Source organism: Pleurodeles waltl, chromosome 4_1, assembly GCF_031143425.1.
Source record: "Pleurodeles waltl isolate 20211129_DDA chromosome 4_1, aPleWal1.hap1.20221129, whole genome shotgun sequence".
Lineage (NCBI taxonomy): Eukaryota > Metazoa > Chordata > Amphibia > Caudata > Salamandridae > Pleurodeles > Pleurodeles waltl.
In genome coordinates this window covers 190,523,193-190,538,754 of record NC_090442.1, presented here as the reverse complement: position 1 = coordinate 190,538,754, position 15,562 = coordinate 190,523,193, and the positions used below count along the sequence as shown (strand labels likewise).

The 15,562-nt window shown below is 45.2% G+C and overlaps 1 protein-coding gene across 1 annotated transcript in view; it reads right to left on the bottom strand.

The window, feature by feature from the left end:
• The window catches only part of BID (BH3 interacting domain death agonist), a 224,321-nt gene that overhangs the window by 101,452 nt on the left and 107,307 nt on the right, over nt 1–15,562 (bottom strand). The window contains exon 2 of the mRNA XM_069228056.1: nt 5,433–5,665. Coding sequence (XP_069084157.1) covers nt 5,433–5,640 — 208 coding nt within the window. The 5' untranslated portion in view covers nt 5,641–5,665. The remainder of the gene's footprint in view (nt 1–5,432; nt 5,666–15,562) is intronic.

The following is a 15,562-nucleotide window of genomic DNA, read 5'->3' as shown; positions in this document are numbered from 1 at the left end:
TGGACAAATATAAACTCCAGAAACTTCTGTGGATCTCCTGCATACTTCTTGGGGGGAGTCATTCCCATTGGTATATTAGGAGTACAGCACCCGATGGCTGCCAAAATATCTCTTTCATGGGACTCTGAAACTGAGGATGTCCTGGATGACCTAATTATTGGATTTCCTCTTGTTCTACAATTCAGTTGCCTTTGTTAGACAAAAAGTTCACTACTAACAAGCAACCTCAAACTCTCTGTGTATCTTATTTAGGGCCAGAACCATTACTTAGAAGGAACAGACATCTGTGTCAAATGAAGAAATTGGGCCTCACAAACTATCACAAGCCGATGAGATCAATGGAAAGTTTTGAGTGCTGTATTCCGATAAAAAATAAAAAAAACCACAAATGAGGAAAATAGGTGAGGAGGGTAAAGGGGGTTTAAGGAAGAAAAAGTTAGACGACTCTGCTCGGTCTGTTGGATAGGCCGATACTTCATAATTTAATCTTTGCCTTTAAATTCTTGCAGCTTTTTTTACGCTATGCAGGAAGAAATTTACCTCTCTCTTTACTTTTGACAGCTCATAATAATAGGGCCTACTTGTCCAGTGGACAAATTAAATAGGAAAGCTTATTGTCCTTAACTCCAAACAGCATGTCATGGGCATCTGGTAATAGGAATTCAACCCCCATGTACATAACAACTCTTTTTGAATTAGCTAAGCAGTTCTGTACTCAGGATCACTGTAACTTGTAGATTCAGTAAGTGATGCTGTGTTTTAACTGACTGTGTTTTATGTTTTTGTAGTGAAAACTATTTGCTTATACATTTATTTTGTTTAATACTGTTCTCATTAATCAGATTCTTTAGTCCCAAATATTAGAATAGCCCCATGGGAAAGAATTCAACAAGGAACACAAACATAAAGGTGGCAGCACTCTCTGTCAGAATAGTTACTTAAACCAAATCGCTCAAGTATGTTACATTAGACTAAATTACGGAAATGTCAAACACTGGATCATTAAAAGAAAAGAAAAATTACACCCAGTGTAAGATCATTAAATGTTAAAAACTAACTTTTTTCCTTTAAGAATTCCAAGACTTTCCCCTGCCCCATCATGCATACGAAGGTCTGTGATGCAGTTTTTTTAAAATGTTTAATTGAGGAAATATTCAGTAACATTCTTGCAATGTCATATGGTTATGATATCCTACAATGACTGAAATGTTTATGAATTCAGAGAAAATACCCATGATGAATGTAGGAGGCTAGCTCAGTTTATGGTGTACATCTATGGTGTGGCACCCTGTACCGAGCCCAGGCAACCTTTAGTGATAGTGTTTAGGTATCCAGATAGCAAAAGCTCGCTAGTGGTAGCTGTGGTGAGCAACTAAAGCTTATCTAGGAGGAGTGTAAAGCACTTGCAATACAATAGTCAGTCAGTAACCAATCACAAGAAAGAACCACACCAGGTGTTGCAAAAATAAACGGTTCTTTATTACACCACCATAACTAACATTAGTATATCTCCACCTGGAGAAATAAACACAAAAATATTTACTTAGTAACAGTCAGCAAAAGCATAAAAATACATGAAGCCATACAGGGGGACCAAATCATATACTAAGAAAGTGGAAAGAATGAAGATGGACAAGCAAGGTAGGTGTGTTAGGATCCCAGGGGCTGGGGGAGTAGGAAATCACCAGATGTAAGTACTAGAAATCCCACAGGTGCCCGGGTGCAGAGCTGTTATCGAGATGGATCTCCCATAGGCTAACACAGGACAGTCGCAGTTGGATTCCTGAGGATTCAGGACCATTCCCAGTGGACCCAGAGGAAACCAGTTGGCACAAAGAAGGTTGGAGAGTGCCCCCAACCATGGATACCAAGAAGACCAGACACCAGGAAGCCCAGCTGCATTGAGGTGAAGTGGCATAGGAAACCCTTGTTGGAGTCAATGGAAGCCTCAGTTGTCCAGCTGCTATCACGACCCATGGACCAGAATGGTGGAACCAAAAGGTGGAGTCCAGACGAGAAGAACCTGAAAAAGAAGGGGACAGTGTACAGACCACTCAGAGATTTCCAGGGGGTGCAGGTAGGCAATGTCCCCCCTCTTGGAAGTGAAGTTCCAGCAGACGGTGAAAGAAGTAAGTTCAGCAGCGGAATCCAGAGGGATGCAGGAGACCTTTAGAGTCACCCGCGCGTTGGCCAATGTCAGTCACCGGATTGCAGAAGGGTCAGTGGCTAGCAGGACCCACAATAAGCCTTGGCAAATGCAAATCGTGTTTGCATGGAAGTTTGCAGATGACTCGACCCTTAGTGGGGAGTCAGGGGAGGCCTTCAGCAGGAAGGAAAACCAGCCGGAGTTGGAGGAGCGCCCACAAGTGACCCACTGGCAGCAGGCACATGGAGTCACAAGGAGGCCTCAGCAGCACAACAAAATAGGAGTCCTACATCACAGGACCTGAAGTGTGGAAGCTGAATCTGGAGTTGCGAGTGCTGGAGGGTGGGGCTTCTAGGAGCTCTAAATATTTTTGGGAGGAAGAGCCAACCAACCGTGGCAAGAACAACAGGCGCAGTGCACAGGGGTTCACTTCCAGAGGCTGCAGCAAGGGCCCACCGTCTCCTAGATTGGTCAGAAGACAAGTTAGATCCAGAGAGGACCACAGAACCACCATCTATGAGCAGAGCCTTTACGATGTCTGTGGGACAGCAGGTTCCACCAGCTGGTCGTCGCTGTCTTGAAGTGCTTGCGGATGCTGAGGAGTGACTCCTTCACTCCAAGGGAGATTCCTTCTTGCTTCTTGGTTGCAGGCAGAGTCCTAGTGACCCCGGAGGATGCACAGCCATCAATGCTGAAGAAAATCATGTAGGAGCTGGAGAAACAATGTTGCAGTGGTAGCCGTCCCAACTGGATACAGTCGTTTCAGTTCCAAAAGCAGACCAGCAGCAGTTCCGGAGGCCAGGGGCAGATGTCGTCTTGCAGAGAAGTCACTTGAAGAGTCTTGCTTGACGACTCTGAGGACCCACCCTCTGGGGAGCCCTTAAGTAACTCTAAAAGGGGGTTGATTACTCTCTGAAGCGACCCACCTATCAGAAGGGGTTAGGGACATCATCCACCTGGCCTAACCTGTCAGATGCTCCCAGGGGTCTCTGCACATCTTATTTTCAAGATAGCAGAATCAAGTGGCCATTTGGCAAGGCTCTGTGCAACTCCCTAGGGGAGAAGCTAGCCAGGAGGGTGGTCACTCCCCTGTCCTTTGTGTGGTTTCACACCAGAGCGGTAAGCAGGGGTTCTTGAACTGGTGCAAACCGGATTATGCAAGGAGGGCACCAAATGTGCCCCTCAAAGCAGTCTGCTGGCATCCAGAGGCCACCCCACCTCAGCCCAGAGCCACCTATTTCAAAGGGGGAGGTGGTCACACCTGTCTTGCAGGAAATCCTTTTTTCTGCCTTGCCCGCTTGAGTTAGGTTCACCAGCAGAAGGACAGAACAGTGTCTGGGGTCGGTAGTAGCGTGGGCTGGCAGCCAGACCCTGTAAAGCTGCACAGACAGAACGATGGGATCCTTTAAGGAACACCCAGAGTACATGGGACCAGGCAACTAGCACTGGATCGGTGTAGTTGCATGATTGGAAAATGTTTGATACTAAACATGGCTAGGTTCGGAGAAGCTGTTATGCACTTGGACCACTCGTTTTGAACACTATCCACTACATATCTTAATATTGCTTCGCAGCACTTACAAAGCCCAGGGGATGGAGTCTGGGGTTTATAGGGGTACCCTGCTAATGCAGGGATCCAATCACACTCACTTAGAGACAAGCACCCTGCCATTGGGCTGAAGAGCCTATCAGAGGGGTGATTTACAGTGTCTCAGTGCAGTGACCATGATATAAGGCAACCCTTATATCTGAAGGGAAAGGTGCATGCACCATTCCACACAGGCTGCATTGGCAGGCCTGTAGATGGTTTGCATGGGCCCCCATGGGGGGGGCACAATACATGATGCAGCTCATGGGGGTTACCTGGTGAACCAATGCCTACCTAAGTACCAAATACTAGAGACTTACATGGGAGCACCAGTATGGCAATTGTGGGTGTGAAACGTTTACCAGCAACCAAATTTAGAGGAGAGAGCACAGGCATTGGGGTCCCGATTAGCAGGATCCCAGTGCACTACAGTCTAAACACACTGACACCAGGCAAAAAGTGGGGGTAACTATGTCAGAAAGATGATACTTTCCTACAATGGAAATTTAGGCTTATAAGTAGCTTTTGAATGTCATTACAGTAGAATCAAGTAAAAGGCTTTACTTACATGTCAATGGAGAATGATAATCACAGACAGGAAAAGATACACTGTAACCATAAAGATTTCACAAAGAAGCGTACCCCACTAACCCCTCAGGAATCAGAATCACTGCAATAGTGTTTACAAACATGTGAAACACACTGGTTTTCTTCAGTCTTATCTAGATAATAAAGCAGAGTCTTCTTAACATCTAATGATCCCGTTCCACATTCACCATTCTACCTAATGTGACAGTCATTAGGAAAGGACGTTTCCAAGAGAAATATCAGCAATCCACTAGGTGCATAGAACAAACTTAGAATGAAGATCTCAAGTGGAGGGAGGGGGAATCTTTTTACACCTCTGAAGACTGTCATCACGGGGACTGTGAAAAAAGATGCTTGGGAAGGATACTGCTGGCAAGAGGTAATGGCAACCAAATCTGCCTTAACAGAGGAAAACTGCAATCTAGATTTAACCAAGTAAAGAAGATAAAGTAGTATAGTTCCTTCCTGGCACTTTCTTATATCTGCCTGCTTCTTCATAAGGATACCTCTTACACTTAAAAGATTGTATTGCATGACATTTCGTTTTCTTTATGACGTTTATACAGTTTTTCTATAGTCAGACGCCTGAACATAAGGAACCAGGAGTAAGCTCATCAACAGAAGGCTTGGGCGGACAATGTTGCCCGACATTCTGGAGAATAGATCCAAGATCAGGATACCACCACTGACGGGGCAAATCTGGTACATTTAAAATTGTCTTGGCAATGTACTGCAGGAAGTTAAGCTACTTATAATTTAGAAAACTGACAATGTTTACAGGCTTTATTTCTGTTCTAAATTCATTTGAAGCTCACACAATGCATATCAGCTTAACAGGCTAAAGCGCACTGAAATAAGGCCACATCTTGGTTCTGCATGCTAAAACTAATAACCATCAAATACTTCCAACAAATGTTGCCCTCTTTCACAGGTTTAAAGTATGTCTGAGATAAAAAAAAACAATGCATATGTCATGTTACATTGCTGTTTTGATGAGGTATATTAGGGGAATTAAATGTGAAATACTGAAATCCTGAAGTGAAACAGAGTGTGAAGCACTAAGCATGATGGAAAATTAGGTAATTATTTGGCCAAACTTGTGGTGCCTACCTGGAACGTTAGAACGATACCCCAGCCTGCTATACTGATTTCCATCCGTCTGCAGGTCTCCATCCAACAAACCCTGTGGAAACTGTAAGCTTGCAGCTTTTACATCAGAATCTAGAGAAATCAGCTCGCGGGTGAACTCATCATCACAGCAACTCCTGCACTGCAAGAAGGACAGCAGCACCAACTCTGTACTCATGTTCAAATCCATCTTGATTTCTCCTTCAAAAATCAACCTAAGACAAAGCATAATAGACACAAGTTTTTGGGCCGCACTTACTGCAAAATATGAAGTGTTCATTTGTACAGCTTACATCAATTAAGTATTTTAATTTCTAAATCACCCATTTTTTACCACCTTTTTTTAAATACCTTTGCAGCATGGTCACTTTTTAGACAAATATTGTAGGGCTGAAAGTTCAGGATGCAACTACCATGTGTGTATGCAGCATTTCATGGAATTCATGAAGAGTTCAGGTTTCTCAATGTCGCTTGGGACCCAGGAGGTGATGTACCATGTTAGTTCAGGACTTGAGACAGCATTCTACACTGCTCCTCTAGCCCCTTCATAACCCTTTATAATCCAAATGTCAGGTCTCCTCTGAGTAGAAACGCAAGCAAAACCAAACTAGTTTCAGCCCATCAATAAGATGCGGCTTGAGTCCTATGTCACAACAAGCACAAGACCCACTTCTGGCTGTACCCTTCGCACTTAGGAAAACAAAAAAAAAGCAATGGGCAGATTGTTGCAATTAAATTCAGCCGCTGGTAATTACTTTGGGAAGCAATCCAGACCATTGTCTTTTTTTGCTAACCACGCCACCTCAAGCAGTAACCGGCCTTGGTCTTGCTGTAACAGTAACAATTGGCAGGGATTGCTTGTGTTTTTCCACTTACAAGAGATCTGGCCTTACATTTTGAGCTACACTGTTCCTATTGGAGAAGGACTAGGGCTGACTTGTATGTGGCTGATCTCAAGTGAGGTTGGAGTCCCAAGGCTGCTGATGCACCCAAGTGCCATTTACTGCAGAGTGTGCTTACATAGAGCAGGAAGATGTAACTCCCAGAGCTCCAAGTGTGGAGGAGTGCCATCAGTAAATGGAGTCTATTAACAGAGGAAACAATGACACACAGTGTCGCAATCAAACACCACACTCCATCCCCTGGTGATAAATGATCAATTCATGCCAAAACCATCATTAAAGTTTAGGACTGAGCCATCCGATGAAGTCTGCTTTTCGATCTAAAGCAGGGCAACACTATGACATTCAGCAGGATTTTAGAAATCGTCAGTCCAGCGTGGTCAAGTTAACAATTGTAATGGGCAAGTAGTAGAGCATTTTTGCAAAGAAACAGGGAATTTTGTCTGGCATATCTGTTTTCTGAAACACTGTTAGGGGCACTGCAAAACTATTTCCGCAGTTGGGAGGTCTGTGTGCAGTGCATGCCTGCCAGGTCCTCTAAGCGCTATATTCCAACTCCCTTGCTGGTGGAGTTTCTTTAGAGAACACTATCAAGGGCTGGCCACTGTAATTAATATAATGTAATTACCATAAAGTCAAATATAATGGCTAGCCGGACTGTGCCAGGAGGACAGGAATTTTTTGTTACTTGCATTAGCAATGCTTAAAAGAGGAATGTTAGTTACAGTGCATCTTGTATACATTTCTCCCTTTTTTCCGGTATGGGGTAGGCAGATGTGGAAATGGCGCAACTGCCCACAGTAACAAATCTGCTGGACGGGAAAAAGAATTTTCCCATCCGCTGTGAGTAGCTCATCTATTTTTGGTTACAGATTTTCACTCCGGTTCTGGTATATTTAGTTTTGTATCATTTAGAACAAGAAAAGAAGGAAAAGTAAAAACCTCAACTGGATGAGTATACTACTCTTGCTTAACATGAGGCAACTCGAGAACTCCACCAGTCACACACAACTAGGAATGAGGCCGCACCTGCTACCGCAGAGTTACCATTCTGCAAGAGGGACACACAGCTTTATATCAGGAAAATGTTTCTTATTGTAAAGACCTCTAAAACAATAGCATCTTGTTTCTGAGCTTTAGTGTTCCCAGCTACTTCAGTCTTCTGAGCCAAGCACGGCTCGGCCAATAAACCTCAACTCTTTTATTAGGGAGACTCAAAGTAGTCCTGCAACTTCTATCCTAATTGTCAAGTCCCACAATGTTGCTGTGTACAACACCAAACACATCTACCGATCAAAATCAATTTCTGAACTGCAGTAACCCCTCCTGCTCATACCCTTTATACTGCACCACTTAAAAAGGTTTTAAACCCCTCTATTACTACTTTCAGCACCCAGTGAGAAAGGCGAATGATTTCAGATCTAGTCCAGTTCAGATTAAGACTTACATATGTTACTGTGTGATTTAAAGGATCTCAGAGAAATCAGCAGGTCCTTATCCCAAACTGCAATACTGCATAGTTAATCCCATTAAGCTAAATAAAACAAATATGTGTTTACATGAATAGAGTAACTATTCAAATACCATATAGACCTTATTCTAGTTTACTTGATTTTAATTGGAGTTTCTTTTTGAGCACCTTTATAAAGTTTTTCAGTATTACATAACATAAAATGCATACTGTCAGTGCGCATATGATGTCATTACAGTATATTCTAATAAAAAAATAGATATAGGTTTCCTTACACAGAAACTGCTCAGGATGATGCATCCATTAGAAAGCAACAGTCAGCAAAAAAAGAGAAAGGTAAAACATAAAAATCCCCAAATTAAACTAAACTAAACTGAGCCAACGATCTAAACTCCGAGCCTGTACCCTAGTTGCTAGATAGCACCATCTGAGATCTGTTGTGTTTTTGGAGTCTCAATCGGGGATGCAGTACCTACGCTGGCTGTGGTAAAAGTAGAGCATGGGGACAAAGCAGCGCTCCACGACTTGGTCTATTGCCGGTTATGTTGGTGTTCTTGACAGTGTCTGCGGCAGCCTGGTGTAATCATTAAGATCAGTCTGGAGTATGTCAATGAAGTCGTCTCTTGCAGCAGTCACTGGACGTTTACGCAGACTCCAAATTTCCTCCAAGTGCATTGCCACAGATTCCACTTCAGCCCAATGAAGCAGTACAACCTGCCAGTGCCAACTCCCCTTTCCACTTTATCGTCGTTACTCTTCGAGCCAGTATCAGTGACAAGTCAATAAATTTCATGAGGCTCCACCGGCCGTCACCATTTGTAAAGATCCATGATGCAGCTATTTAAGCTGATCAGGTCTTTACAACCGTGACTTGCAAGAATATATGGCAAACAGCATGCCAGAAAGCTTTTGCAAGTGGGCAGCTCAGAACATGTGTAGGAGATCAGCTTGCGGAGCCTGGCATCGAGGGCACACTGGTGTCACCATGGGATATATTATGTGGAGTCTAGTTTGTGTCAGATAAGCCCTATTAAGGATGTTATGCTGTATGTATTGGAACTGGGCATTGAAAGAGACTCTACGTGGGTATATTAGCGTTCTTTGCCAGTCTGTAGGAGACAGGGGATGTCCTGGGTCTCGCTCCCATTGCTGATATAAGCTAGCGAGGGAGTCAGTGGTCTTGTCAGGAATGGCTTTCACCATCCAGGATACGAGTCTTCGCCCAGAGCCTAAGGTGTGCATCAGTGGATAGTGGATGTGTGGACGTTTCTGTTGTCTTGACACCCCAAAGGCAGGGAGGCTGAACCACGCCTGCGACTAAGCTGGCAGAATAGTCTTGATGCTCAAGTGCACTCAACCTCTGAAACCAGCAATTTGGGTCGCCTTCCCCATCCGGCAATGACAAAGATGCAGCTCTATGCACCCAACAGGCTACAGCACAAATGATCACGACTTTAAATGCATGGCTGCCTAGGAAACAGCAGATCTGCGTGCGTGACTGGCGGCCCGGCTCCTACCTTGGAGTCCCACAGTGACAGGGGCTGCGGGTGAGCCTAAGGTTTGGGCTACCGAGCCGCTGAGCAGCTTAGCCGCTTGCACTACAACAGCACTTCTCCTCCACAAGCCCCCTCCCCCCACCCAGGAGTTGTGGGATTGGGCCTGGAGGCACAGGCCCACCGCAGTGAGCTGGGCGATGGAGGCTCATTGATTGAGCAGATTGAACTGGTGGCACAGCCGGACATGCCCGGGCGAGGCCTGGCTCTGCTGCCCGTCCTGCATTCCTTTGCGCCTTACAGCACTGCATGGAACACCTGCATCGATAGGTTACACTCCTGGGACCACGTAAATATTGGACTTCCTCCACCCCCCCTCTCCCAGTGGGAGTCAATTTGGGGTTCTTGGGGGTGGAACTTACACTGTGGGTTTAGGCGGCCGCTGCTGCCTTCTGTGTTTTTTCCTTCCTTTTATTGTTGCCGTGATGGAGGTTCATTTATTTTCTTTGCATTCTCTCAGTGGGATATTGTCCCAGACTCGAAGGCTGCCAGTTCGATGCTGCCTTGTGGGAGTGTAACTATGTATCAACACAGCGGGTCTGTTGTGCCATCCATTAACCTCCATTTGGCGGGGTTACCCCGCAGTTTATAAATTGTATGCTAGACCACCTGTTGTCACTAAGTTGTATTACCGTTGATGATGTAAGATTACATGTTACACTATCCGGATTGTGATGTGCCACTTTTAATAAAGACATGTTATAAAACATGGGGTTACCCCACAGTTTATACGTTATATGCCAGACTGCCTGCTGTCATTAAGTTGTACTACCGTTGATGATGTAAGATTACATATTACACTATCCAGATTGTGATGTGCCACTTTTAATAAACATATACATACATACACACACACATATATATGTATATACATATTCATATAGGACTAGCTCATCCTTGCACCGGGGTTAAGGGGGCCTTTCAATTTAAACACCTCTGCACTACCTTGTTTGCTTTCACCACCACACTGCAGAGTGCGAGATAAGCTCACTTGCACTCTGCGCACCGGCAGCCATCTAGCGACAGATACATATACTGGTGCCAAGATCAGCGATCACGCTAGTGCTCCGCCCAAGAGGGCTAGAACACTCTGAATACCCCAGATCATTGTGCGTGGGGACCCCAAACAGCGCATGCTACGATTCGAGTGCCCTTGGGCCCCGATCAACAGGAGGCCCAGTCAGATGCTGGAACTGGTGCAACTAGACACCAAGACACAGAGGCCTTCATGGCAGAGCTGTGTGTGAGTTCTTTCGCTCCACTGACACTTGTTTAGATACCCTCACAAACAGGCTCGACCGCATGGGAGAACGTCTGGATTAGATTGGACGGAGCAGGGAAGCAAATTTCCTGTTTAGGGGACAGTCACTAAGCGGCTGAAGAAGGTAGAACGTCTCCTAAAAACTGTAACCATCAAAAATAGATATTTTGAGCCCAGATTCTGCAGCAATAACCTGCGCATACTGGACATCGCGGATTCCACGGAAACTGGCTGCGACAATAAGTTTGTGAAGCGCCTGTAATGCTATGTGTATTTGACCACCAACTCCATCTTGACCACTGGCTTCATTTTGTGCTTAGCTTAAGGTGCCATCACATCGTTGGCGCAGGGTTTTTCTACAGCGAGCTTGTTTTTCACATAGAACGAGTTTGCGCTTTTTCTCACCAGTACCGGGTTACACTGTGCAGGAACATAAAATGGGGGATGTCGATGGTAGATGTGATAAGAGGGTCTCAGCCTGGGAATGTTTTCAATGTTTTCATTAAGGAAAAGTACTTCTCCTCTGTCTCTCGAATGCGCATTGGGACAGGGCCCGTTCCTATGCATGTTTTTGAAGCAGACAGAGTACGGCCATCATTTGAAGTCAATAACCGAAGGGAGAGGCCAACTGCTAGAATCTTCCTCTTGAGTTTGTTTAAGGTATACAAGGTGGGGAACCTTGGCAATGAAGCAGAAGGAACTCATTTTGGGGGTGGATGCACTGTCCAATAAGATCTTATTGGGGACGTTTCTCCTTTCTCAGCCGTCCAGGGTTTCTCGGCTTGCTGCTGGCAAAGATGATGATGGATTCGATCGCCATGGTGATGTATTTTTATTCTTAATTATCTTTTTTTTCACTGCATATATTAATTGCTGATGTATTGGCTTTTTTATGCCTGTCATTGTTTAACTGCTGTGAGCATTTTGGCATTTAAACGTGTTTTACTGCATTCAAGTATAAAATGTTAATGTACATATTTTCGTGTGCTTTTATTTGATATCTGTGAAGTTCCTTAATAAATTAATTATCCAAGCTAGGAGTGCTGCATTCCTTGGCATCATTCTCCTCTTAGTTTGAAGCAAAGCAGAACAGTGCCTTCTCTCTGAACTCTTTGGATACCAAAGCTTCACACCTAGCTACATGGTGGAACATGCCCACCAGTCCCTTGGCCCGGATCCTCCTCTTAGTGTCCCACCTCACCCTATCATCGCCTGCCTCGTGAAATTCTGTGACAGGGACACGGTGCTCCGGCATGCATGGGAACAGGGCTGAATACAATAACAAGGAGCCACTCTCTCCTTTCCAGACTTCACGTTGTGTGCAAGAGGCACAGCGCAAGTTCACAGAAGCTAAGACTCTGTTACAGAAACTGGGCCTAAGATATTGTATACTCTACCCCGTCCGCTTCAGAATCGACCTAAATGGCATGCCCTGCTTCCTTGACGCCCAGTCTGACGCAGTTGCCTTCTGCAAGTGTTCTAAGGAAGACTCTCCACTGCAGCAGACCACGCCTCTGGATCTGCACGCCTAGGCGAGCTCGGACCACTTCCTGCCAGACTGATGGTCATCTACATCCACCAACCCCCTATCAGCTCATTCTGCTCCCCCACTAGCTCACCTCCCCCAGGACTCACCAAAACCCCTTAGAATTTCTGCACCCCAATCTTGACAGCATCACAAAAATAATGGGTGACCTATTCGTCTCCAATACGATCAAGACTCACACGCTCTTGAGGCTCGAATGCCGCAGTGTTGCTTTCCCCCTTGATGTACATCACATTGGAATTTGTTTGCGTTAATGTTGTCTTTTTTTCTGGTTCTTGGTTTTAGCATTCGCTGGATGATTTAACACCCAGTGTGGGAGGGGGTGGGTCTAGTTATTTTCCTTGTTTATGTTTGCCACTTCATCACACAAGACAGTGTCACTTCAATGTATCCAACCCAACTATCCACGCCTGCACTCCACAATTTTATCCGCAGGTAGCAAACAGTGGTCGGTGGCTGAAATCATGTCACTATGGTGGGACATCAGAGGCCTCAACAACTCGTGCAAAGGCAAGCAGGTCTTACACTACCTCAACCAATATGGCACGAAAAATCGCATTCCTACAGGAGACACATATCTGTCCGGGGCCCTCTCCTATCTTTGCAGCCACCTGGGGCCCTCACATATAATTTTCAAGCTATAGCACCTGTTCTAGAGGGGTATGAACCTTAATACACAGGAGTCTTCCCCCTTTCACCATAACACCAGCTTTAACGATAACGAGGGCTGCTATATCATAGTGTCAGGAACACTGGTGGATCAGCAAATGTTATTAGTCAATTTATATGGCCCAAATGCTGACTCACCTGACTTATTCCACAAACTTTGGTCCCTAATAAGACGTATAGATGCGGATCACATCCTCATGGGGGGCGACTTCAATATGATTCTTGATCCCAACGTTGACACCAATGCAACAGGTCACAGCGGCAAACCCCGCTCGCCGTAATTGTTCAGGAATCGCTACATCACTTATGTCCGCATAGACTCTTGGCGCCAACTCCATGCCTATACTCCTGAATATACATTTTATTAAGCACCCCACCACACTTAGACCTGAACAGATTATTGGCTCATCTCAGCGACACTGGCCTCATATTTAGACATAAGTGTTCCGTTCGGAGCTACACAACTCTATTGTGGAATACTTTGAGCTTAATGCGGTTTCTAAACAGGCCACCCTTTCTGGGAGTTTGAATATCCAAATATGCAGGGGTGCTGCGCGACTTGCACAGCATATTGGCCTGTGACGTGGCCGAACTGACAGATATTGATCGATCACACACTCAACAACACCCTAGGCCTTAAATGCATCACCACACTGTACTCTTGGGACAATTTGGGGAAATTGTCAAACGTGAGGTGTCTTACCTGAAAAAATATGCCAGGTTCAGATGTTATGGGGAGGAGGACCACCCGGGCAGTACACCGGCGAGATTGTTCCGGCGACAATATGATTGGATACAGATAACTGAGAATAGCAGCATTCTTGCAAAGCTCCTTCAATATTATATGAACTTGTATACCACCCATACACCCAGCAATGACCCCCACACTAGAGGACTATCTCTCGGAAATCCTAATGATCTGGCTCACAGACACCCAGAGGCAATTTCTCAGTGAACCAATCTTGGGTGATGAGATAATACAAGCAGTTGACTTCCTGGGTGGCTCCAAGGCCCCGGGTTTGGGCAGGTTTATTGGGTCATTTTATAAGGCCTGCAAACATTTCTTCACACCACAACTACTGATGATGTATGCAATCACTGGATTTTGGCGCACTTCCCACGACGCTGCCAGAAGCAGTGATAACGCTGTTGCTGAGACCTAGTAAGGACATGCGGTATTGCGCTTTGCCCATTGTCACTGTTAAACTTCTACAACAAAATACTTGCCAAGATCCTTGCAACTCGGTTGCACTGCTCCTCTCGTTGAACCTTTTCTATGTGATGAATGGAGTATCCCTGAATGTACCTGCAGCTGTGGTCCTGCTGGATGCGGAGATGGCGTTCGACTCCTGGGAATGGCCCTTCGTATGGGCAACACTGTAAAAACTAGGGGTTCTGTGTGGCTTCATTGTGCTAGTGATGCTGCTGTATGCCACTCAGTGGCCCACATTCGGGCAAACAGCACCATCACATCACCTTTGCAATCACCAGAGGTTGTCGCGTATCCCCGGTCCTTTTCATAATTGCCATGAACCCCTTGGTCTGTCACCAGCAGGAAAAGCACCTCCACCAGGGCATCCATTTTTTTACCTGGCTCCCTAATTACATCCCTATATGCAGGTAATATTTTGCTGTTCGTTTGATACCCGGCACACAACTTCCACCCAATAATTTGGTAAATCATCCAACTTGGTGACCTTTCAGGCTTAAACATAAACTGGAATAAGCCTGAGCTATTTTAACTTAGACTCAACTGCCCTTGTCACTTGTGACTATCCCCAGTCATGGAGTGATGGCCCAGTTAAATATTTGGGTGTTGTGCTACACCACGAAAACAAATCAGAAATACACTTAAACTATGGTCCAGTCAACAGTTGACAAGTTAACTATTCAAATTGAATATTGGATCTGTTTTCCATTCTCCATGGCAGGTTGTACTGCTATCGTTAAAATGGTTGTACTCCCTAAATGCTTATAACTATTCCTCAACATACCAATTCCACTCACAAATGCCTTTTGTGCCACCGTAGAGACCCTCTTGCTGAGGTTTGTTTGTGCGAGACGCAGACCCCAGGTAGGTTGGAGCACCTTGGTGCTCCCCTGAGACAAGGGGGTCGGTGTTGTTGTCCCCAACTTTCAACTTTATTATGTTGCCACACAATGTCACTTTGTCCACCACTGGTACCATGCTGACGCACACCTCCTTTATGTCAGACCCAAGAGAGACCAAGCAAGATCCATTCCGCTACAGTCTCTCCTCCCAAAATATTTGCAGCTCGACCTCAGTGATATCCAAACACTCTCAACTACTAGTTGGGCGTGAAGGAAATTTGCCTGATTGCTAGGTGGGCACCTTCTCTACGCCCCGCTCTGCCAATAATGGTTAACAAATGGCTTCTAATTACGCAGGAGAAAATAGCCCAGCACACCTTGGCACACAATAACTCACAATATTTAGAGATCTGGTCACGTCCTTTCACATGCTGAATGTTCGATTTGTGAATACTACCTCTACGGACTCCTTTATGTTGAGGCTCATACATAGTGCACTATGAGCTCGGATTCCCTCACACTTACTGGCCCCAGTTTGACGCTGGTAATAATAGATAACGAGGGGATAAAACTGGTGTCCATACTGTACTACCTCACTCAGAGGAGAGTCACCCTATAAAAAGGGATGGGGTGAACTTAAAAACACAAACAAGCTTCC